The sequence below is a fragment of the Perissodus microlepis genome, chromosome 3 (genome assembly GCF_051167445.1).
Source record: "Perissodus microlepis isolate ML-2025 ecotype Zambia chromosome 3, ASM5116744v1, whole genome shotgun sequence".
In the NCBI taxonomy this organism is placed as follows: domain Eukaryota; kingdom Metazoa; phylum Chordata; class Actinopteri; order Cichliformes; family Cichlidae; genus Perissodus; species Perissodus microlepis.
In genome coordinates this window covers 11,108,478-11,134,190 of record NC_140463.1, presented here as the reverse complement: position 1 = coordinate 11,134,190, position 25,713 = coordinate 11,108,478, and the positions used below count along the sequence as shown (strand labels likewise).

Below are 25,713 nucleotides of genomic sequence, written 5' to 3'. Positions count from 1 at the left end.
TCAGTGTAACTACCGCCCCTCCCCCCTCTTCCCAGCGCAAAGCACAAGGCTTGCAAGCGGAGTGAAAAGGAAAAAAGTGCAAGAGAGAGGGTGAGAGAAAGGGGGGGAACCCCCCCAAAAAAACAAAAAAAACCAAAACCCCCTGTGGCTCACGATAAGGAGCCGGCTCGCATCGTTCACGTCAAATATCCGGCTCTAAGAGCCATTTCGTTCGCGACCGACACATCACTAGAATGGTCCTCTCAGAAAAGATTGTAAGACTGACATTTTTGATCTGAGTGTCAATAGTATTTTCGTGGCAAGATTGGATGAGCTGTGGGAACGTCAAATGAAGGCTGATTTTCCAGAATGTATTCAGGATGAGCCGTTTGCTTTGTCTAGAGAAGATCAGCAGTTTATGAAGTCAGTGAAGGACTCTGTTAAGTTGGTTGATGGTCATTACACCATTGGTTTACCTTTTAGGCGCAATCAGGTAAACATGCCAAATAATAAGGTCGTAGAACAGCAAACTATGAGCCTTAAACGGAAGTTTATCGAAGAGGATTCCTGGTTGACAGGGCCAAAGTTTCTCGCCGAACCTGAAATTAATTGGCCAGTGAACCCTGATTTTGGAAAGATCTCTTCAAATGAGCCAGAGATTAAAATGGCCATTTTAGTTAATGCTGTTGATCCAAATGAATACAAAGACGGTGCAATGAAGTTCATTACTTATTTTTCTTCTTGGAATAGTCTGAAAAGGATGGTTGCATGGATTCTTAGAATCAAGAGTTTGCTGTAGGAACTTAGTAAAAAGAGGAAACAGCTGAAAGAGAACTTTGCGTCTAGTGTGATCAAAGAAAGTCTTGAGGAAAAGCTTAAAAGAGAGTTGCAGACTGTCAAGGACCATGCTGCTAAAGGATTTCTCTTGGTAGAAGAACTTGACAAGGCAGAGAATGCAGTTCTTTGCTTTTGTCAAAGGAGGAGATATTCAGATGAGATTAGTAGGATGCAGAGGGGTGAAAAGGTGAAGAAGAGTAGCGAGCTCTAAAAGCTTAGTCCTAAGCTTGAGAATGGTGTGTTGAGAGTGGGAGGTAGGCTCAGTAGAGCAGCTATGCCTGAAGAGGCAAGGCATCTTGCTATTATAGCTAGGGATCTTCATATTTCTGACCTTGTGCTTCAACATGTACATCAGAAAAGAGGGCATGGTGGACGTAACCACATGCTGTCCAAATTGCAGCAAAGGTATTGGATTTCAGGTGTGTGCATTGCCATAAGAAGGATTTTGGCTAAATGCATTGTGTGTCGCAGTCTTCATGCAGCACCAGGATATCAGATGAACAGATATCAGATTCCACAAGATCCCATCTCACCAGATGAACCTCCATTCTCTTGGGTTGGAGTAGATTGTTTCAGACCTTTTCAAGTTAAGCGTGGAAGGTGTGAAGTAAAGAGATGTGGAATTATCTTTACATGTCTGGCCGTGAGAGCTGTGCATTTAGAGGTGTTGTCATCTTTGAGCACAGACTCCTTTATTAATGCGCTCCGACGATTTATATCAAGGCGGGGTCCGGTATTGGATATACGATTGGATAATGGTACAAACTTTGTGGGTGGTGAACGTGAGTTGAAAGAGGCAGTGGAACGATGGAATCAGGCACAGATTCATGAGATGCTGCATAAAGTGGATTTTTAATCCTCCTGCTGGTTCCCATGATGGCGAGGTTTGGGAACGTCTCATAAGGTCTGTCAGGAAGGTGTTGAATTCCATTTTGAAAGTGCAGAATTTGGACAAAGAAGGCCTTTGTACAGTTCTTTGTGAGGCAGAGGCTATTGTGAACAGTAGGCCAATAACCAAAGCCTCTACTGATCCTAATGATTTGGAGGCCTTGACTCATAACTATGTGTTGCTGCTTAAGACAAAGCCATTGATGCCACCAGGAGTGTTTCAGAAGGAGGACGTATATGGACGACGTCGATGGAGGCAAGTACAGTACATGTCTGACCTGTTCTGGAAGCGCTAGGTTAAGGAGTACCTGCCCCAGCTTCAAGAGCGTCAGAAGTGGCAGAGAATCGGACAGAACTTCATTCCTGGGGATGTGGTTATCGTTGTCGATGATTCTGCGCATCGTAACTCTTGGGTGACTGGAAGGGTTGTGGAAGCAATTTCTGACGGTAAAGGACTTGTACGTCAGTCGTATTAAAAGAAAAACTGGTTGTTTGGACAGGCCGATCACTAAAGTGTGTCTTCTACAGGAAGCAGAAGAGTCATAAGGATTGTGACTTTTTCAAATGTCGAAATGTTGAAATTCTACTTCTACAAATTTGTTGAAATGAAGAAAATTGACTGGCTGCTTTTTCTCTAAACCCATGTTTATTTTATGTTTTTATTCATATAGGAGACATGGCATTACATACTGTTAGGAGGATAACTGCTCAGGATCAATCTTTGAACTTAGGGACTCTGTATGATGCCCAGAACAACACATTCATCTCAGGCAAAGCAATTATATCTGCCCCAAGTCTGTTTGCCTTGCTTCTTAAAGGCCATTCATGTATCAGTGGCTGTAACATATGGGGACTGAAATGTTTTCCATTTTTGTAAACTTGATATCTGCGTTCACCAGATATCAACACGATCCGCTCCTCACGTGTTAACCTTTTCGACAAACTTGTAAATAACTCATGAAAGAATAAAGTTACTTGAAACCAAGCACTCCATTGTTTTTCTTGTGACATTACCAATAAGTTTGATGTGTCACATGGCCCTTTAATATCACCAACCATTCCCATGTTATTACGGTGTATGCATATAAATGGCCCACCCTGTAGAATGGGGAGCTAACAAAACCTAAACTGGGGAAAACTAAAGAACTGACCTGAAACCATAATATGCCTGGATGAACATGGGATGGAAAATGCAGAGAGACGCAGAATACACTAAGTTACACAGACAGACCGACCGACAACGAACACAGGCAACCAGACACTATATATACACACACACTGAGGAACACGAAATGGCAAACCGGAGTGAGGCACAGCTGATCCTAATTACACAGATGAGACAGGGAGAGCACAAAACTGAACACACTGACGTAAGACTCAGTCCTTCAAAGTAAAACAGGAACCCACAGACAGAACTACTGACTCCAACTCAGGGACAAGAAACAGAGCACACCGAGAGGAATAACTAGACACACAAGGAAGCACAGGAAGGAAACATCGCAACTAAAATAAGTAATCTATAATAATAACAATAATGAAAGTAAACACAAATCATCAGATAATAATAACCATAATAATACAAAACGCTGGGTCACCAAACCAGCACCATGACATTGTGTCTTCATTACAGAAGGGAATGTGTGTTATGTTGCAACAGATGTGCACCAGATTTGGTAGGAATAGGTTTTGCTTTTCTTGTTGCTGTTTAATCTCCTTCATACTTTGTCTTTCATGTTAGAAAGGTTTGTGTGTTCAGGTTAAAGATTTTGAGTTCTAGTTATTTTCCCCATGAAGGGAGGGAGTATGTAATCAGTCCCATCAGTAGTCTAGCATCCACAGTTTTCAAAATATTAAGTTAAAATTTTGTGTGATGGTAGATACCAATGACAGCTCAAGCTGATTTGATTTAGGTGAAAATCAGAACAAACAAATTATATTACCCACATTTTTTAATGCATCATCTTCAAACTTAATAACATTATACTAGAGCTTGGGAGACACATTACCTAAAGTGGCTAAGCATTTGACTTTGCCTTTATTGTTAGTGCCAAGGGTTAACCTTGGGAAACAATTTTAAGAAATCATATCATGTAATGTGTCATGAAAGTGCATGGAAAAGGCTGAAAAACACACTTTTTATTTTTTTCCATACAAAACCTGGTTGACACCTGGTTGTTTCTTTCCTCTTTTCTTCATTTTTCTTGCAAATTTACTCAATGTTACTGCAATGTCACTTCCTCATCCCCTAGACCCACTGGGGTGTAAGTCCTAAAAATGAAGAAAATGGCATTTTCATTCCAATTTCATGCTGGATTAAGCAAAGTTGTGCTACAAAAACACTAGTGGACTATTTAAATTATAACACAATTCTGGAGTTTGATGATGGTATTTTTATAATAGCTGACAAAATGATTTTGTCAGGTATGTCCATATTGTAATATTTGAGACCTACTGCTCTTGAGCACTCTTAATTCAGTTTAATTCAATTTAACCCTTGTATGGTGTTCGGGTCTGTGAGACCCGTTTTCAGTTTTTTTTTTTTTTTTTTTTTTTTTTTACATACAAGGTGTTCGGGTCCACTGGACCCAGGTCTAATAAAAGTGTTGAAAGTGTAGGTCCTGTGTTCCCACACTCTGTCTTCCTCCCTTCTGGTGCTGCTGATAGTGTTTTCTTCCCCTCCCGCTCCCGCACAAAGTTGCAACATTGTTGAAAATTCAACTATCGACAGTCTGCTCTTACATTCCCACACATTTTACCCTCTTTCTTGAGGGGTCCAAATTTTATTTTCTCATACCCTGTCCCACCTGCAAATTAGGGGCATAATACTATGAATGAGATTTTGCCAGTGTGGTTCTTTATCACAGCTGATCAAGATGGCAAAAGATTATCTGCTATGAGGGCCATCCAATTGATTTTGGAAGAGAGAGGGGCTTCGGATGATGTCGAGGAAGAGGTTTCAGAATATGAGGATCACATTTCTGAAAATTCAGAGTCTGACAGTGACTTTGAAGAAGAGGACGAGGTTGAGCACCATTTAGTAACAAAACAAAGACAAGTACCCCATCAGCAGCCAGCTCCAGGACCAGCCTGTCAGCATCCAGCTCCGGGACCAGAACAAGCCCACCAGACGGCAAGTGAAGAAATATGTATGTCAAAAAATAGTGAAATTGAATGGTCTTCTTGCCCAAGAAATGAGCCACCCTGCAGAGCTGCTAATGTGATAAGGATGCAACCAGGGCCAACACAGCTGGCAGTTACTCATGTGCAGGACATCAAGTCTTCATTTGAGCTTTTCATCCCAGATTCCATCCCGAAAATTATTCTGGATTGCAGTAAACTAGAAGGAAGGTGTGTTTTTGGAGAGAGGTGGAAGAAGATGGACCAAATTGATCTGCAGGCCTACTTTGGGGTTCTTGAGAGACAAGCTAGCTGCCATCAGGACAGTGTGGGATAAGTGTGTGCACTACCTCCCCCTGTTTTACAACCCTGGGCCTAATGTCACCATTGATGAGCAGCTGATCCCATTTAGAGCCCGCTGCCCCTTTAGGCAGTATATACCATCAAAACCTGCAAAATATGGTATAAAGATATTTACACTTGATTATAACTGATTTTTTATAACATTTTATTAAAAACCAGAAGCACATTAATTCATAAATGTGATCTAACAAAGGTAAAGGGAAAAAATTAACCATGTTTGCTGTTCACATGGCTCGTAATTGGGATGAAGTAAACATCTGAGTAATTTAACATAAAATTGTTTGTTAGTGTTAATTGGAAAGCCAAAACTCTAGCAGGTCCACCAGACCCATGAACACTTGCTGAGTAACAAAAATATGCACACCACACAAGGGTTAATTAAATTCAGTTTTATTCATACAGCACCAAATCATAACAACAGTCGCCTCAAGGGACTTTATATTGTAAGGTAGACCCTACAATAATACATAAATAGAAAAATAAAGAGAGAGAAAAAAATCTAACATTCATATGACCTCCTATGAGCAAGCACTTTTATAATTAAAGTATCTTTTTTTTTTGTGGTACAACTTGTTATATTTGCTCAATCTAGTCTCAAAGTTAAATGAAAATAGCATTTTCTTCATTTTTCTGACAAAGATATTCATGTTAAAAAGTATTCAAAGCATGCCTCCGAGCGTTCTCAATCCAACTGAGAACCCAGAGCTTTTCATAAGAACGTGGAAGGGTACCTTTTGCGTTATTATGAGACACCTATGGGCGTGACAAAGTGTGGTATGCGTGGGGAATGATAATTCTCTGCATCCCTCATGACTCAGGGTCCTCATCTGTGTGGTAACGACTGTGTTTTTCAACAGGACAACACTAAAGGGACACAATGCATGCAGGACAGGGGACTTCTTCCAGGACTTTCCTGGAAACAAACTTTCCTTGCCATTATTATGGCAAGGAAAGTTTGTTTCATCAGTTAATTGAGAAAAATGTGTTTTGTTTTGTTTTTTCAATAAAATGCACTGACCAAGGCCAAATCCAGACTAAATATATATTTAGCTGATAATGTTTTTAAGAGTTTGTTGTTGTTGTTTTTTTTCTTTCTAACCAGTCATTTGATTTTGTGTTTTGAAGCTTTCACTCTGTGGGACCCTAAAACTCTGCAGGAGAGGACAGAGAATAGGATCTTCAAAAATGCTGCTGACATCGAAGAATTTGATTCTCTGACACGGATGTTTTCTCAGTTCAGCGTTGAAGATTCAAAAATATATGAGGATCAAATAAACGTATCTCACAAGCAGAAAAATATCACGCTGACGTACACAGCTAACATATACAAACGAGTGCTGTGGAATGTTGGTGAAACCATACTGACACAACAAGCATATGAAACGAGTTCAGCAACACATGTAGTCACAGGAATTATTGGTACAGCAAATGCTTCCTTTGAATTTGCAAGTGAGATGTTAGATGAAAGCCAGAACATTGAGGGCACCGTGAAATCTGTGATAAAGAAGATCCCCTCATTAATTCATGGCAAAAAAGTTGACATCAAGCTGAGTCATCAAGAAAAGACTCTGACTGATAGATTCACCTGCAAGTTCTATGGAGACTTCATACTTGAAAGCAACCCTGCAACATTTGAAGATGCAGTGAAGACATTCATCCAACTTCCAAAACTAGTGGAAGAAAACAAATTTAATTGTGTTCCACTGGCAGTAGAAGTGACACCATTGGCGTATTTACTACCGAACCCCAATGTAACAAGTGTAACACAAAGAAGAGATATGATGTCGTGTAAGTACTATGATGATGTCATGGTTTGGTTATGTTTACCAGTTTTGGATTTTTGTGTTTTTAATTTAGTTTGTTTTGAGGCTTTTTTCTTTCTTGATTTGATTGTATTGTCTTAGTTTTCCCAGAATTTTCCTCCCTGTGTTCCATTTATCTATTTATATACCTTCATTTTTCTGGGTTATTTTGTTAATTACTTTTTCTCTCTTGTGTATTTACTAACTTTTTGTACTGCCTTTTATTTCCTGAATGTTTTCACCTCCCATCTTCAGTTGTCTGTTGAACTTCTTTGCTGGTACTCTGTGCTTACTTGTTGTTTTCATGCTTCCTGTAGTTGTTGTGGATTACTTTGCTTTGTGGACTTTTTTGTTTGTTTTAGATTTTAATGCATTAATTAAAGGGTTTCATTTTGTTGCTCTGCAAGTGCAAGACACTGCCTCTGTGTCTTGCACTTGGGTCTTTTCTCAAACTCAACCTTGACAATTTTTTTTCTTTTGTCAAATAACAAGTTACTCTAACTTGTTTTTGTTTTTTGTTTTTTTTTGTCTCTACTTACACATGTAAACCCTGGAATAGGGTTGTTTCCTCCATAGCTAAAGAGAACCATTCTGTCTTTTTGCCAAAGATGCAGTGTCATCATAATCAAACTCTGCAGTTTGCACAAAGATCATAACAACTAACATTTATTTAAAAAATAGACTGTAGATCTGCAGTGGACAGATTAAGGAGGAGTCAGTGACATCATTATGAATTGTGATCAGGTCTCATTCTCTTCATCAGTTGCCTGTAATCTCACCCTGGATCCAGACACAGCAAACGTCAACCTTATCCTGTCTGAAGAAAAGTTGGCGACGCATGGAGACGGGCAGGAGTATCCTGACCATCCTGCAAGGTTTGATAAGGTTCCTCAGGTTCTCTGCAGACAGAAGCTGGACAAGCGGTGTTACTGGGAGGTGGAGATGAAGGCTGATGTTGGTGGTTATGTTGCTGCAGGTGTTTGTTACGAAACACTTGAAAAGGAAGGAGACAGTTCGAGCTGCCTGCTTGGGTTTAATAATGTGAGCTGGTGTACTGACTATAAACCACAAAAAGCAAACGATGAAATAACGTATTATTTTTCTTCAAAACATAACGGGAAGACTATACATCACAATCCTCCCTCTTCTATCCGCCCTCAACTAGGAGTGTTTCTGAACTGGCCTAAAGGCACTCTGTCCTTCTATGAAGTCTCAGGTGACACGTTGAGTCACCTTCACACCTACAAAAACAAATTCTCTAAGCCCGTTTACCCAGCCTTCAAGGTCTGTGATAACAGCTCTGTGCGCCTCTTAATCTGATGCCATGATTCCGTTTCAATTGAATTAGGTTTTTTTCATCAGTGCTATGTTAAATGGTGTGTAGAGCATCATTGTGTTGATCACATTTGGCAAAGTAATCAATAACCAATTAACAAGCATTCTGAAAATAAGAGACATTTAAAAATACATGTTAGTGTATAAATTAGTGCAGCAATTAATTCTAATGTGGTGAGGGTTTTTTTTCACGTTATTGTTATTGTGGCTGACTTATTGTTTTCACACTTCACTTTTATCCTTCTGCACATTTTCATGATTACATGTATTCAGCAGTGATGATGAGAAGCTACAGCAAACTTTTAGAGCCTCAGCTGATTTGTAGAAACTGTTCTTTTCTCTCGTTGATCCTGCAGGTTAATCCCGGTAAAAGCCTATAATATGATCATGATTTGTTCATCCAAGCTTTGTTTCTTTTTGATGATTTGATGACATTTTATTTTCTTACAGTTGATGTGAGTTTAATGTGGATGTAAAAAATATTTTCTTATGTTTTAATTTTAATTTGTTGCATTTGATTAGCTGATAGCTTAGTCTGATTGTTACAGCCGTTAGAATGCAGACTTTACTGTTTTCATATTAGATGCTCTTTATTGATTGGTTGATTTTTAGAGTTTTGATTTTAAGGTTGATCACTGATAATGATTTGTTCATTTTCTGCATAACTTGCGATTATTTTTGTTTTTAGGGGAAAATTGTTTAGTTACCACAAATTAAAAACAAAAATTAACAGCGTAATCATATATTATTCACACATTTAGTCATTTATCTAATCTCATATTAATGACATCAATAAAATGTATAAAAAAAGATTCAGTTATGCCTCATTTATTTGCTTTGATTTTAGACATTTTTATGAGCTGATTGTATCTTTTAACTAATTAACGAGTTTTCTAATGAAAGAAATTATTGTAGCTCAAAGTGATGTTGTTTGACTAACAGTTAAAAACCCCAAAATTTTCAGTTTACAGTGAATCAAACAGCTTTTAAAACTCTTTGCAGTGTTAAATCATCCTTTATATTGTGTGGTTGTATCTAGCCAAGTCTGTGTGTCCAAGCTGTCTACATTCATACTGCTTGTTGATACAGTGAGTGAAGATGAGCCCTGTGTGGACAGCAGCAGCTTGTGCATTTGTGCTTCTTCAAATAAAAGAGGAAATGCAGAAACTTTCAGTTCTGTTCATAATAAACCTCCCAGATTTCCACATGCTGTATGTACGGTCTATTAGCTGGAATCTACAAAGCTGGAGTTCCACATAAGAACATTTCTTATTAATGTTTTTGTTTTTACTCAAAATTGTAAAAATGTAAAATAATGAAATCTAAACTGTTGCTAAATCCCTATTCCTGCTTATGATGAGGTTTTAGCAAGAGAGAGAGTGAGAGAGAGCAGCCCTGCCACATATGGCCGTATATATAATTTTCCCCTTAGCCATGATGGATGGAATCCTTTCTGAGATGGAAGAACCCCTCACAAAGTTTCCAAAACATCCTCCAAGCCCCAAGATGGCAGCAGTGAGCAGATCAAATTAAAAATAATAGTGTGTCCAATTTGTAATCCACAGTGGGTTGGAAAAGAAGTCCAAATCTTCTGGGTTTCTTGCTGTAAAAAACAGTCTTCCAATCTTCTCCTCACTTCAATGATGCCCCGAGGAAATAGTGACTGATTTTTATCTGCAGAGGGTTTTTATACATTCTCTAACTCGACCAACATCCAATCATCCATTGTGACATGAAACCGTAAATCATGTCGAGGCCTGGTGCTGTCCAACTCTTCATACTGGAGACCCTTTCTTTGATGTCTGCCACTGTGATGGTTACTGGACCCTGTTCAGGGAGGTTGCTGTGGTCTGCACTCAGATCCACTAGCCAGCAGTGTTGGGCAAGTTACTTTGAAAAAGTTATTAATTATAGTTACTAGTTACTTCTTCAAAAAAGTAACTGAGTTAGTAACTGAATTACAAGATTCTAAAAGTAATTAATTACTTGAAAAGTAACTATTGCGTTACTTAAAAAAAAAAAAAAAGTTTAACCCTCTGCGGTCCAGGGTATAATTGGCCAATTTTTAACTACTTTTGATTTTCCCTTTACATTTCACCTTTTAAAAACTGTTTATTTGCCTTGTTTGTTTGTTCAGCACAACCTCGCGTGTCTGAATTTACAGTTATGTTTTCATTTTGATATACTGTATTAACACAATTGATCTAAAATCAGACAAAAAAAACAAAATCCGATTAGAAAAAGTTATGTTTTTTACTGTAACAACCACAAACATGTTTATTGAATCATATTTCATAACTTTAAATGCAAATATAAATTGTCAATATTAAAATCATATGCACAAGTTTTGCAAACAAAGTTACTTGCAGCCATTTAACTTTTACCCTTTTTAATAACCATTTCAAACTATTTACAGAACAATCAGCTGTTCTGCATTCAATAAGATGCCACACAAATTATTTGTGCCACTCCAAAAAAAATAATTTCTGTCCACTATAAAGGAGAACATCACAGCCTGATACCTGCAGGTCTGACAGCAGCAGGTGTATCACTCCTCCTGTTTTCATTCAGCAATCACCTCATTGTTCTGACACACAACACCAAACTATCCTCTACACTACACATGAACTACACAAGACAACTCATTAAATACACACTCCAAACACCCTAAACATCACAAGTCACTCACATCTCAAAACTCTCTCTCTCTCTTTCTGTTGTCTTTCTTTTTCTCTCTCTCTCTCTCTCGCCGTCACTCCTAAAACTTCAACCTCTACCTAAACAACCAAATCTCATGTTGCCATATCATTTTTTGATTGGTCGACATGGTACATTTTTCCACCAACACGAAAGGGCTGGTTTTTTTGTTTTGTTTTTGCTCATAAGCAGAGAGTGCTTGCTGCGCTGTCCTTAGACAGTAAACGTGACGAAACGATTGAGGAAAAAATGTTGCGTATATATTGTTTATCATGACTCTGGTTTTATGTGGCCTATCAACACAATTTAAAAACTGGCATATATCACCTTGTTGCTTTGTCTTTAAGTAGTCATATGATTGGCTTACCACGACTACTTTATTCTTCCTCAGTCAAACAGCAGCACTCATGCGCTTGTTTTTCCCCCTAGCTCCAGGTGTTTTGCCAGAAAGTGATTGCAGTCTGCGGGAGCGCCCAGCTGCTTAAGGCTGTAGCACCCAGATTACTTACGTAGTCAGCTACTTCCGTGCAACTAATATAAGATGCAGTAAGCTGAACACAGCTTCAACTGTCTGTTTGTTGAAAAATAGTAACGGACCGCATTTTCTTGTTAGTAACTGTAATGGCGTTGTAACGATAGGAATAGTAATTAGTTAGATTACTCGTTACTGAAAAAAGTAACACCGTTACTTGTAACGCCGTTATTCCCATCACTGGCCTGAACTGGGACTGTGTGTGATGCAGAGAGGTGGAGATTGGAGGTCTTGATTAAACTACAAAGCTTGTAATCATGTTTCCTGTTGTTTGAACTGTGTGTGTTTGTGTTCAGACTTTAAACCAGAGCCAGACGTCGTCTACTCTTCACTGAAGTAGTCCACCAGTCCAACCACTGACATCCAGCTGCTGGTCTCTAACTGGTCCCCCAGCACCTCAGACCAAAGGACATCCACATGTTCAAAAGACTTTCTGTGTATTTTATGTGTTTCTTTGGCTTATTTAGACTCACATACTTCAAAAATCATATAATCTTAATTGATATAGGTATCTAAATTCAGCAATGATAATAAAAGTATGCTAATATGTTTAATGCTTACAATAAGGTCACCCTGCTTTTGTAATGCTGGTAGTGGTTTAGTTTGTTTGCATCATTAATAAATGCACTTTTAGTCTGACTTTGTTACTGTGATACTTTCACCAAAGTATCAGATGGGAAAAATATGTAGTGGTTTGGTTTTCCAGAATTGATACACCAATCTTTTTTTTTTTTAATGCATAAAACAAACAATTAGTAATAAAACCCCAAAACAAACAGTCCCAGCTTAAAGCCACCATCTTGCCAGGGTCTCTCTGTGTAGAGTTTGCATGTTCTAACCATTTCTGTGTGGGTTCTGTCCGGGTACTCCGACTTCCTCCAACAGTCCAAAGACATGCAGTTAGTGCGATTACCATAATTGATGATTCAATATTGCCCATAGGTGTGAATTTAAGTGTAAACGGTTATCTTTATTGCTGTGTTGGCAGAGTGGGAACATATCCTGAGTGTACCCCCACCTCTCTCGCACTGTGGGAGCTACGATAGCCTCCAGTTCATGCATGACCTTGATAAGCCGAAGGGGATGGATGGATAGATTTCAGGCTAACCACGCGTGCTTCAGTCACTTCTTATATAATCCCAATTCATAACAACAGTCTGGGAATTTCCTCTCAGGGAATTTCATCACAGCTCTGGTCCGTATGTGCCTAGGCCTTTTTCAAAGTAGGGTTTCAAAGTAAAAGTCATTTTTACAATGTTGTTTTGAAAAAAGAAATGTTGTGGTCCTACTGTTCACTGCACATGTTAGATGTGTTCCTTGTGCTCTGGAATAAACTGTGGAAGCATCAGTGATGACCTGCTTATCTGCTTCTAAACTAAAACACCTCCCTCTAGTGGCCATATCTGACAGGTTTGTTCCAGTCAGACTTTAAATGCAGTTATCCAGTTTGACCGAATAACTGCATACTATTCTTTCTCTTCCAATGAAGATGCATCCACAAGCTCTCTAGACAGATGGGTTGTAGTTCCATCATTCATCTCTGAACTCTGACTTTTACTGATAACCTCAAAAGAAACCACTTAAGATTCTTACAAACATCTGGATTATCATGGTCCTTTCACACCACACAGAACGCTTTTAATCTGTTGTCAGAGATGAATGGATTTAACCAAGGACCTTCTTGTTGTGAGGAAAGTGGAAAGTGGAGGGAGAGAGAGAGAGAGAGAGAGAGAGGGGAAGACATGGCAAAAGGCCACAAGACGTATTCAAACCCGGGCCAGCTGCTCTCATACAGTAACCTGCTCGTCCCAGTGAGCTTAATCGGCTCCTATACATATGTTTAATACAAGAATAATAAGATGTCTTAATAAGAAGAAAACCTGTCTGTACTTTTTATGAATGCTTTGAAGAGGAGAAAAAAACTACACTGGCACGTGCAGGCCGACTTTGAAATGAAAATCATTTTGTCTATTTGAGTTCAGAGCTTGTGGAAAATTAATCAAATAATAAAACAGCCCACTTTCAAATAAATCAAACATAGCAGTGTCCCAATAATTATAAAATAAAAACAATAATCACGAAAACTGTATGTACTCAGCAAACAGCAAACAGCTCAGGGTGGAAAATATATACAAATATATATTACAAATTTGTAATAATATAAAGGTCACAAAACCATAAATACATGTGGTACATCGCCTGATACACAGAGATTACGTTGCAGGCCCACGTGATGTTTTGAGACAAATTTAACGTTGCACTTTCACACAGATCTACAAATTTCAGCTGCATTCAAGTCATAGTGTGAAGAACAGTGGAACAATCTTTGCTTGTTGATCATATCATCAACCTTTTTGACACATATTTATCTCCATACTGAAAGCATACTTTTTCATGTTGTCAGTGTCAGAATGGCACATATATCGTCAGATGTGCAGATCTGAACCCTAGTACAGAGACCTCTGCCGATACTTGGCTTGTAGGTCTGGAGATGGTGAACACACCTTTGTGACAATGGACCTGATGCACGCAGCAGTGCAAGATCAACAGTCCTCAGTATTTATTTCCACTGTGTTATTGTGCAGTTTTTCAGCTCATGTCTCCAGCACAGAAAACTAAGCAGGTCCTGGTGTCTAACTCAAAAGGAGAAGGCATGAATAGAGGAGGCTGAGCCCCATGCTCACACCACAACCTGAACACACTTCTTCTGAGAAACCTGCACTGATATGACACAGATCAACCTTATCAGGCACTTCACAGTTTGAAGCTTTAATAAAAAGCAGCACTTCAAGTGATTGTTGAATTATGTGTACATCTTTGATAGTTCAAATCTGGCAGCATGTTAGAAATGAAAGAGTACATACATTTTAGATTTTAATAGGTCCATGTATATTTAACACTGTACATGTTGATTTGACCTCCAAGAACAGAAGCAGAACACTCACAGGTCATTTAAACAAGGTTATAGGCTATTTATGAGATGCTTTTTCAGCTGCTTTAAATGCACCCTATGATTTCTAAAGATTACAGGGAACACAGCTGTGTCCTCCAGTAGAAAAGAGACAGAAACAGGAGTGAGGTGACAGCAGTCTAGCAGCATCTTCAGAGACATAAACAGAAACTACTAGCTCACCTGGAGAAACAACATTCAAGATGTTGATGAGGTCACCAGCAAGGTGTATCTCCTCCACAGTCCTGAGGCTGTACTAGGAAATACAGCAAAAGGATGATAGCACATGTGGATGTGCATTTCTGGTACATTTCTTTCTGGAACATCCTTTGCTTTCTAAGCAAAGGATGTTCACTGTGTTCTGGAATTGCTGTTCTTCATTTTACATTCAAGGAATTAAAGCATGATCAGGAAGAACAGGCACAGTCTTACTCATCTTTATTTAAAATTATTTAAAACACTACCATTATATTACGAGCAGAACATGCTGAGCATGTTAGTGTTAGTATGTAAAGTCTAACATCTCCCTCTAGTGGCCATATATAAACATGTGTGAGGATGGTGTTAATGTAAAATGTGAATCATAGAGTTCCAGTCAGTCATCAGTGTGTCTCTGCACAGCTGTAATTAAAATGTGTTCAGAGGGCCTCAGTGTCTGAATGGTTCCAGTTCAGCTCCATAACAGCAGCGTCCCTGGTTTGATTCCTGTGTTTCAGCTGCGTTTGATACAGTGGCTCATGCCATTTTACTCTCTCATTTGGAAAACTGGGTGGGCATTAGGGGAACAGGACTGGAGTGGTTCAGGTCTTAAATGGCAGGGTGAACTTTTTGTGTCAGTCTCTGTTACCATGTGTTGTCCTCTGCTCCTATCTTGTGTGGTGGCCCACCGGGCTCAGTTCTACACCCCTTCCCCTTTTCTTTGTATCTGCTCCCTATACTGACGGCTCTCCCTCTAAAGAAAAAAATGCACATTCAATTCAATTCAAAATGTATTTGCATAGCACATTTAAAGACAACAAAGTTAACCAAAGTGCTTCAAAATCCGTTAGGAACAAGAGAAAACAATATGGAAACAAATATAGATAAATTATAAACAGATAGATAAATAAGAAGACAACGAATTAACAACAAAGTAAAAAGAGTGAATTTTAAGACACCATTTAAAATACTGAATAGACTCTGAAGTACGAATATCCTCTGGCAGAATATTCCAGACTCTGGGTGCTGCTACTGTGAAGGCCTGATCTCCTCTATGCGTCAATCGAGACCTCGGTTGTGCTAAGAGCATCTGGTTAGATGATCTAAGTGCTCTTTTGGGTCATACATGTTGAGGAGTTTGTTTAAATAACAGGGCGCCATATTATTTGAAACTTAAAACGTAAGTAAAAGAATCTTAAGATCAATATGATACTTTACAAGGAGACAGTGTAAATTTGCTAAAACTGGAGGGATGTGTTCATACAATCTAACACCTGTTAAAAGACGTGCAGCAGCATTTTGGACTAACTGCAAGCGATGGAGAGATGAGTGTTGAAGACCCTTCTCTAATTTAAAAGAGCTATCTAAAATCACTCCGAGATTCCTTACAGTGTGAGAAAGAAGCAAGAGGACCGAGGGTATCAGTTAACTTGTTCAAAGGGGCATGAGTTCCAAAAACCTTAACTTCAGTCTTATTTTCATTTCAGTTAAGCAAAGGCTGCAGTGGGACAGAGACATCCAGTTTCAAGGGGAAATAAATGTAATCATCATAACAATGAAAGGGGGTGTTGTATTTCCTAAAAATAGATCACAAAGGCAGCATGTACAGGGAGAACAGAGTTGGACCCAAAACAGACCACTGTGGCACACCACAACACATATGGGCAGAGGAAGAGGAGTAGAGTCTGATAAATATGATTTAAACCAAGATAAAACTGTTCCGTTTAGACCAACGTGTTCAAGTCTCGATAAAAGACTGTCGTGATCAACTGTGTCAAAGGCGGCAGTCAACAGCTGAGCATTTAGAAGGTGTATCTAGGTCTATTGAATGAAGTGATGGAGTGATTCAAAAAGTTTTCACAAAGTGCAAAGGAAGCCTCACCAGGAACAGTGGCCCAGGGGTTAATCACTGCATTAAAAATAATAATAAAAAAAAACTTGGGGCTTGTGACTGTTGGTAGAAATTACATTGGATAGGAAAGCAAATTTTGCAGCTTTAACAGTTTTCGGATATTTTGTTTAGCAGTCATGCAGGATGCCCCAAGACACCTAGAGTTTGTCTTTTTTCCATTTTCTCTCTGCACGTCAACATTTGCGTCTGAGAGCACAGGTGGTTTCATACAGCCAAGGCTGACGTGAAGATTTGGTGCATTTAGACCTTAGTGGAGTAAGAGAGTCAAGGATGCTGGAGCATGTTGAGTTAAAAAGGTTAGCTAGCTCATCAACTGATAGTTCCGTACCGGGGTTGGCATCATAGAGGACCGAGTTAGTAAAGGCGGAGGAAAAGCGAGCAGCAGTCTCTGAGTTTTATCATGCGCATGTGATGCACAGGTCCCTCACTTTCTAACTCCATGTTACACGCTGTGACCTTAAACATATCTGGGAAATGATCCGATATCCCACAGTCCTTTATTTGTGTAATACAAACATCCAGACCATATGACAGCACCAGATTGATTGTATGACCTTTTTCGTGAGTTGGAGCGCTCACCCCCTGAGTGAGATTAAAAGCCTCAATAAGGGCAAGGAAGACTTTTACCAGTAAAAGTCTGGACCAGATCCAGCAATGGCAGCTGAATCTGTAACTGGACTGGTCCCAGAGAGGACAAAAAGATGGTAGCACATCTGTAAGAGTACGAGGTTTCTTCACTCCATGATTTCAGGTAAGACTTGATGCGTACCAGGATGCCACGTCGTCTTCTAGAGCGCTTCCTGCAAGGAAGGGTAAACGGTAAGTGATGAAGGCCAGTGGTCAATGGTCAACGGTAACTTTGTCCCTAACAGGAAATTGATTTCCAGTGTGTTCATACAAACAAACAACCAGACAACCAACACCACATACACACAAAAAAATATATATATAATATAATGTAATGTAAGCCTGAGAAAACAACCTAGATTTTATCATCAAAAAAGTGCAATGTGCAATGGCAACAACACTTATGGTTTAGTGTTATTAACTATGATAATAGCAGTAGGTACAAAAGACAATCTGTGTCTCTTTGTCTTCACTGCAGGCACTTTATAATGACGACCTGATGGAAGCAGTTGAAAATCATTAAAGAGAGGATGATCTGAACACAACAGGACAGAGGTCACCTTCCTCAGCACCTGCCTGTTATAAAAGTCCACAAGCTGGACCTGAGACCTCCCTGAAATCTGACCAGCCACTTTAACCAGGTTGCTGAGTCTGATCTTATTATTCAGGGACATATTACCATACCAGGCAATGATACAGAAAGTTAAAACAGATTCAATAAAACTTTTATAAAAAAAAAGAGTCATCATTTCAGATGAAACATTGAAACATCTCAACCTCCTAAAAAAGTACAGTCTAAGGTATGTCTGCCAAAAGTGGAGGAAGTGGCTTGCATTCCAAATCAAGTGTTTGGAGTTTTAGTGGCTGAAGGTTTAGAAGAGTTCGGCGATCATAGACGTGTAAAGCAGAGCCATCAGGTGTTACGAAGTCAGTTTCACCCCGGTTCTTTTTTTATTCCTCGAGGCATCCAGAGACGGCACCGGATTCAGTAGTCATTTTCACAAAACCTTTATTCATCTTCATTTAAGCATCTTCTAGAAGGGAAGGCCGGTGTCCCTCTGCAAATCTTCACTCTTTTGTCTGTAAAACACAGTTTTGTAGAAGCGACCCCATCATAAAACCCCCATGGTGTGCTGCAAACTCTGTGTTTCTGTGTGTATGCACAAGCACGTGAGTGCCTGTGTGTGCGCGTACCTGTGTGTATGTGAGTGCACGTGAGTGAGTGTGCGAGTGCGTAACAGTTAAAGCACTGTGTGTGTCTCTGTATACGTGACTTCCTGCCAGTCATAAAAGCTACACAACATAGAAAACAGAGTTAACATATTACAAACACTGAGACCCCCACTCTGCATCCACTGGGCCATTGGCCTCTTGTTGTCTTACATTTACATTTAAGGTGGAGAGTCTCCTGCAAACCTACTTCTAAGTTTCTAACAATTATGAGTTTTTATTAAAGGTACAAGCATCAGCATCAGCAATCCCCACCTGTAGCTTCCCGTCTCCTTTTATGACAGCAGACCCCCAGTGTCCATGAATTCCTTTCTCTCTAAACAATTACACACACTCTCAGGCTACAGCTAAGCCAAACTGAAACACAGACAAATCCTTCCCTATTCCTCTGATCTACTGCTGGACCCTCTTATCTAAGTAAATTTAACACATTGTAATCTAATAATCTAATAATTGTTTTCTTGTACTCACACAGGGCACCATAGACTGAAAGGCTCTGTCCCCTTTCGTCTTCAGTAAGTCAAAAAGAGAGCAGCTCACTAGCTGCAAACACACTAATGACAATTTGGCCCAGAGCTCACCTTTCCCTGGGCTTAAATACTTTTAATTACTGATGAGAGTCAGCTGCACAAAAGGGAAAGGTGGCACCTCAGGCAGAAGAGGTTGTGGGACACGCCCACACAGGCACCTACAGGAGGAGGCCCTGCTAGGGCCGTAACAGGTACTCATCTACAGAGGGTGCAAAATGCTGCAGCTCGTCTTTTAAATGGAACTCGAAAGTTTGAGCACATTTTCCGTGTTTTAGCTTCACTTCACTGGCTACCCATTTCTTTTAGGATTCATTTTTAAATTATTTTATTTGCAGCCTTATACACCAGGTATCTCAGGTCAGCTGATCAGCTTTTCCTGAATGTACCCAAGACTGAGCGTAAACTTAGAGGAGATTGTGCTTTTGCTGTAGCAGCTCCAAAGCTGTGGAATGATTTCCCTTTAGAGATTAGGCAGGCCTCTTCTCTGCCTGTTTTTAAATCACTTCTGAAAACCAATCTCTTTACCCTGGCCTTTGACAACGTATGAGATGTTGGTTTTAGTTTATTTTTATTTTTGTAGTTTTTGCTGATTCTGTGTTGTAATATCTTGTTTTTTTTAATACAGGGCTGTTTTAATTTGTATGTATTATTTGTTTTATTTTTTAATGGTTCCCTTTATGCTATAGTTCTTAATGTATTTATTGTACAGCAGTTTGGGCCTGTGCTGGCTACACACACACACACACACTGACCACTCACTATGTCTTGAACCAATAGAAAGCTGGTGCTCAGAGGAAGAGGGCGGGCTTTACTTGGTGTCAGTGACAGAAATGAAAAAAAGCTCAAATGAGTGAGAAGGACGATGAAGGAAACATCTGTGCTGTGTCTGCTCTGTAAGTAGAATCTCTGTGTTTGTGTGAATTCTTGTACTTTGACTGTCTGCTCTCCTGATAACTGATGATGGAGGAGAAGACATGAAAAACAAATCAGGCTGAATTCAAGTTCAAAACACCACGAGGACCAACTGCAGGTCTGAACTGACTCTTTATCTTTGTTAAGGAGTCGAGGAAACACAGCAGGCAGTGAAAAGATCAAATCATTCACTCATTATATCAACACAGGTGCACAGTGGACATAAATATATTATTGTAATTGTAAATATTTGGTGCATACTCACAAGGTAGCCAGTTAAGACAAAGAGCTGCTTTTTAGATAAAGGTGGTGCAGGGGAATTGTTCTTTATGTTCACCTCAAATCAACCTGAGTGTCATTTCTCTTTAGTTCTGATCTCACTGCTGAGCTGCACAACAAACCAAGGTCAGTAACCTTCTTCTGTCACAGTTTAACCCTGATAAATGCTCACTGATATGACCTGATTGGGTTCATGTTTGCAGATGCTTTTTGAAAAAAAACCTCTTAACAGATCATCAGTTTTTCATTTTAACCCTCACAGCTCGTCTGACTTTGAGTCCCAGCAGCTCTCAGTGATATGATATTTTTAATTGATTTCTTGTGAATGAAGTCATAAATGTCAGGATGTGCTTTATTGATTATTACAGAGAAACTCAAATATCATGTAATCATCTCAGTTAACCTCAAATTATGTCAAAACAACGTTGCTGGTTTCTTAACTTTTGAAAGCACAAAAGGTTTTATGTGTTTCTGTGTGATACATGTAAAACAAACAACTTAATTTTATGTTTTGCAACAAAAGAGGAACTGCAGAGTGTCTAAGTTCATATTCTGTAATAAATTTATCACATGAATCATTAAGAAGTTAGAAATCCACCAATAACTCTGTACAAATAGAGGAAGAAACTGACTCAGAGGAAGAGGGCGGACTTTACTTGGTGTCAGTGACAGAAATGAAAAAAAGCTCAAATGAGTGAGAAGGACGATGAAGGAAACATCTGTGCTGTGTCTGCTCTGTAAGTAGAATCTCTGTGTCAGATTTTAAATTTGATGTAAAATGTTAAAACATGTTCACTTAACAGGGATTTGTTTTATGTGTTAACACTGCATTGGACCAGTAACATTTCAGATGTTACTGGTCCAATGTCATGGTAAGCGAGCAACAGTTGGGCTCTGTAGACCCAAAGATCCAAATTTAGTCGAGAAGATGGATGTTCTCCTACCAAATGTTCCTTTTTTTGTTTGTTAAACATTGTTTTCAGTCCTTTCTCTTTTTAAACATGTTTCGAGCGTTAATTTGAAAATGAGCAGATATATCACAGAGAGACGAGTTTGTCAGCTGTTTGTTGTTCTTTATGTTCACCTCAAATCAACCTGAGTGTCATTTCTCTTTAGTTCTGATCTCACTGCTGAGCTGCACAACAAACCAAGGTCAGTAACCTTCTTCTGTCACAGTTTAAACCTGATAAATGCTCAATGATATGACCTGATTGGGTTCATATATTCACAGTGGAGCTCACATCTAAAACTGATGAAATAGAATAGAACAGAATGCCTTTATTGTCACTATACAGATGTACAATCAGATATTGAGCATCTCCTATTCAGTGTAAACATGTAGGGGGAGGGGGATGCACAGTTCTGCATCACTGTATACATATGAACAGTATTAACTGAAGAAAATATATAAATTGTACAAATATGCAATCCGGTGTAAACAAAAACTAAATATACAAATAAAAATTGTTTTGTATACACAGTTTGGGTTATTGCACAGTGCAGTGAGGGAATAATTATGCCATTGTTCTCACAGAAGTATAACTAATCATCAGTTTTTAAATTTAACCCTCACAGCTCGTCTGACTGTGAGTCCCAGCAGCTTTCAGTTCTTTGAAGATCAATCTGTGTATCTGACCTGTGAGGAGGACGACAGCTCTGCTGGATGGACTCTGAGGAGAAACACAAGCAAACAACAAAGGACTCAGTGTGGAGATGGGTGGGGAACATCAGCTGCTCCTACCTGTAACATTGTTGTATTCCCATTGGACAGTGGAGTTTACTGGTGTGAGTCCAGAGAGGGCCCCATCAGTAACATGGTTAACCTGACAGTCACTGGTAAGCTGAGTGTGTGGAGTTAGTGTTGATGAAGCTGTGTGTAAATGGATGAAATGCTGTAGTTTGTCTCTGTGTTGAGGTGGATCAGTGATCCTGCAGAGTCCTGTCCTCCCTGTGATGGAGGGAGATGACGTCACTCTGCTCTGTAAAACAAAGACCACTCCCTCCAACCTCCCAGCTGCTTTCTATAAAGATGGCTCCCTCATCAGGAAGCAGCCTACAGGTCACATGACCATCCAGCATGTTTCCAGGTCTGATGAAGGCCTCTACAAGTGTGACATCAGCGGTCATGGAGAGTCTCCATCCAGCTGGATCACTGTCACAGGTGACACACTCACCTGTCTGTGTTTCTGCAGGTTTCAACATTCACAATGTGACGACAACTTAATGACTGTGTTTGCTTTATTTCAGACAAACACACCACCTTTCCTGCGGTTCTCTCTGTGTTGTCATGTGTTGGATCAGTCTGTGTTGTGGTTCTACTGGTGGTACTGGTGAGACGATATGTTCACAAAAATCTTAAAGGTGAGACCCAGGATATCTAGATTTCAAATGCATGCTTTTGGTTTGGTGAATAATCAAAACATTTATTAAGTGGAAATGTCTTATTGCTTGCATGTCTTGATGCTGATTGTTAGAAATGACAAATATAGATTTTTTTTGACATTTTTATCTAAACTTTGGTGTTAAATTATGATCATTAGAGCAGCTCAAAACAAAGATTCAGAGAATAATGTCACAGACAAGATCATGTAGAGGAACAGCAACACATCACATAGTGAAAAACAGCCAATTAAAAACCGTACCATAATATTGTGAGACACTAGCTGTTTTGCCATTAGTGTAGATGTTGGGTATCGAAGTGTCCACATTTTCCACATGCTCTTCATGTTACACCTTCCACTGGGGCCGACAGTGGCCTCTTCTCATCCCTTGTTCTGTGTCATCCTATTCCAGTAGTCAGCTTCTCATCAATGTGTCCTGGTTTCTCAACACCTGACGCAGCTCTTTTTAATGCGGGTGACGCCCAAGCTGGTATGGCTTCTGTTATCTGTCTCTTGTTCATACCTCAGGTAGGCTTGGTTAGCATGGGGGGAACTAGCATAGGAAACCTTACTAGATACAGACATCCTGATATGTGTGTGTGTGTCTGTGTGTGTGTGTGTGTGTGTGTGTGTGTGTGTGTGTGTGTGTGTGTGTGTGTGTGTGTGTGTGTGTGTGTGTGTATATATATATATTATTGACTTTTGACTTCTTTCTGTATGTGAAACCACTGAAGCAACTTCTTTTTGTTGACACCAGTTAACTGTAGTCTGAGACTGATCAGACCTGTCACCACAGTGTGTCCTGGTTTGGCTAACAGACGTGTTCATGTTGTGAGAACACGTTTGCTTTGTGCTCTGTGGTGAAGCGTCTCAGTCTGTATTAAAAGAAAATGGCAGCTTTGTGGTCATCTGCCTCCTATTCTCACCACTTCTGTCTGGTAAGATGTTTTTCAGCAGAGGTGGTAAGAAGTGGAAAAAAACAACAACTGTGAAAACCCACATCTGTGTATAATTTTAATTTCTGCATAACCCAAAATAAAACCGTACTGTTACAGCTATAGTGTAATAATAAAACAATACTGTCATCATTGTACATGCAATCATTTTTGTTTGTTTCATTGTGCAGTGAGTGATTCAACTGTAATCTACTCAACAGTGAGAACACAAGCCACACCAAAGAGGACCAGAGGTACAGCTCCTCCTTATTTTTAACACAGCCGAGTGAGCTGCTTGTTTCCAGACTATTTTCAGTCTTTTTTTCCTGCCATTTCAAACAATTCCTTTAAAGTTTTTCAATCACAGAAGTAAGCATTATAAATATGCGTTAAGAAATATCTTGCACTCTATGCAAGCGAAACTGAAAGCTCTCAGGTTTTTATTAAAATGTAGCTAAAAAGTAATAATAATTTTTAATAAATACGAATTTGTTGAGGTAAAAAATAAATAAATAAGTAAAGTTCTTAGGGGCGACCGTGGCTCAGTGGGTTGGGAAGCGCATCTATAACCGGAAGGTCGCCGCAGGGCAGCTGTGGCTACAACTGTAGCCTTCCTCCACCAGTGTGTGAATGTGAGAGTGAATGAATAGTGGCACTGTAAAGCGCTTTGGGTGCCTTGAAAAGCGCTATATAAATGCAATCCATTATTATTATTTTTTGTTGTTGTTAAAGTCAATACCTGTTCTTCTGGCGAATGCTCAAATTAAACATTAACATTAATTTTAAATAAGTGTTTTGAGTTAAGTAATCACTCCCAAAGAAATGAATTTGTTACACTAGTTACTGTACAATGCTTCTATTACTGTAGCATTTCTCTGTAACACGGTGATAAGATGTACTTTCACATAGTTACCAGCTCTTTATATAAACTTGATCCTTCATAGTTGCCCTCACATCCTTGTTACTAATCCCCTGCACTTCCTGAGACAATAACGGCCCTCTATCTGACCTAATTTGCCATTTTCTTGATTTTTGAATCAGTAGATGACAACACAGTATTTTGGACAATCAATGAAAATGATTGAAAATGTGGAAACAGTGACTATATGGCTTTTTAATGTCATTTAATGCGTTTCATAAGCTAATTGCTACAGATCTGTGGGTTTCAGGTTTGATCTTTGCAAATTTTAATCTTTTATAAAGCAGCTGGTTCCCTGTAAAGTCTGAACTGGGACTGTGGATGATGCAGTGAGGTGGCGATTGGAGATCTTGACTGAACTACAAAGTGTGTAATCATGTTTTCTGTTGTTTGAACTGTGTGTGTTTGTGTTCAGACATTGAACCAGAGCCAGACGTCGTCTACTCTGTACTACCAATCCAGCAGTAATAGTCTAACAGTCCAACCACTGACGTCCAGCTGCTGGTCTTTAACTGGTCCCCCCAGCACATCAGACCAAAGGAGATCCACATGTTACAAAGAATTATATGTATTATACATTTTATATCTTCTTTTTCCAATTATTCAGCCACTTCAAATAAGATGTATTTTTAGCAGAGTTTTAAACCTAGTTTCTCTGTGAGATTAATAAAACTTTTTTTCCATTTTGTTTTCTCCATGTGATTCTGTGGGTTTCACCAAAGTGTCATATGGAAAATTGGGCTTCTCCCAATGTAGTTGTGGCTAACAATTACACGCCTCATTTCACTGGAGAAAAGAAAGCATAAGCATGTAACTAGAATGGCAGCAAAATTCTGTGAATGTAACCTAAAAAGATGGGGTTAGTACTAGGGATGGGTATCGTTTAGGTTATATCTGATACCATTGCCAAAACGGTACTTTTGAAACAGTGCCGGTGCTTAAACGGTGCTCGAACCGGTGCTTAAAGAATAGAATAGAATAGAATTCAACTTTATTGTCACTTTATTGCACATGTCACAGGTACAGGGCAACGAAATGCAGTTTGCATCCATCCAGAAGTGCTTTAGCCATGATATAGATATATTACAATATATATTAGCAATAATATAGATATGTAAGTATATTACAGAAATGGGTCTATTATGGTATGTTATAATGTACACGGTATGAAGTATGTTATGAATATGCTATAACTATAAGTATGTACAGGCTGTAGTGAGTACAAGCTATGTACAGGCTATGAACAGGATATAAATATGAAAAACTATACAGAATATGAAATAAAAAACT

General features: G+C 39.2%; 2 protein-coding genes across 2 annotated transcripts; both read left to right on the top strand.

The window, feature by feature from the left end:
- Positions 1-2,046: 2,046 nt before the first annotated feature.
- LOC146389883 (stonustoxin subunit beta-like) lies at positions 2,047-9,082 on the top strand. The gene is made up of 4 exons (XM_084913021.1): positions 2,047-2,151; positions 2,376-2,474; positions 6,310-6,972; positions 7,750-9,082. The coding sequence occupies exons 2-4, from the start codon at positions 2,381-2,383 to the stop codon at positions 8,304-8,306; spliced, it is 1,314 nt and encodes a 437-aa protein (XP_084769147.1). The 5' UTR covers positions 2,047-2,151; positions 2,376-2,380; the 3' UTR covers positions 8,307-9,082.
- A 12,222-nt stretch (positions 9,083-21,304) lies between these two features.
- Positions 21,305-25,224, top strand: LOC146389882 (uncharacterized). The gene is made up of 6 exons (XM_084913831.1): positions 21,305-21,340; positions 21,764-22,349; positions 22,436-22,549; positions 22,982-23,059; positions 23,696-23,758; positions 24,839-25,224. Exons 2-6 carry the CDS (start codon positions 22,142-22,144, stop codon positions 24,889-24,891), a joined length of 516 nt encoding a protein of 171 aa, XP_084769957.1. The 5' UTR covers positions 21,305-21,340; positions 21,764-22,141; the 3' UTR covers positions 24,892-25,224.
- The last annotated feature ends 489 nt before the right edge of the window (positions 25,225-25,713 follow it).

Excerpts from the sequence above, each read along its gene's own strand:
- LOC146389882 (XM_084913831.1), top strand. The coding sequence starts at position 22,142 with ATGGAGGGAGATGACGTCACTCTGCTCTGTAAAACAAAGACCACTCCC. Across the intron at positions 23,060-23,695 it reads TGCGGGTGACGCCCAAGCTG|TGAGTGATTCAACTGTAATC; the intron begins GTATGGCTTCTG and ends TTCATTGTGCAG. Across the intron at positions 23,759-24,838 it reads CACACCAAAGAGGACCAGAG|ACATTGAACCAGAGCCAGAC; the intron begins GTACAGCTCCTC and ends GTTTGTGTTCAG.
- LOC146389883 (XM_084913021.1), top strand. The coding sequence starts at position 2,381 with ATGGCATTACATACTGTTAGGAGGATAACTGCTCAGGATCAATCTTTG. Across the intron at positions 2,475-6,309 it reads GAACAACACATTCATCTCAG|CTTTCACTCTGTGGGACCCT; the intron begins GCAAAGCAATTA and ends TGTGTTTTGAAG. Across the intron at positions 6,973-7,749 it reads AAGAAGAGATATGATGTCGT|TTGCCTGTAATCTCACCCTG; the intron begins GTAAGTACTATG and ends TCTCTTCATCAG.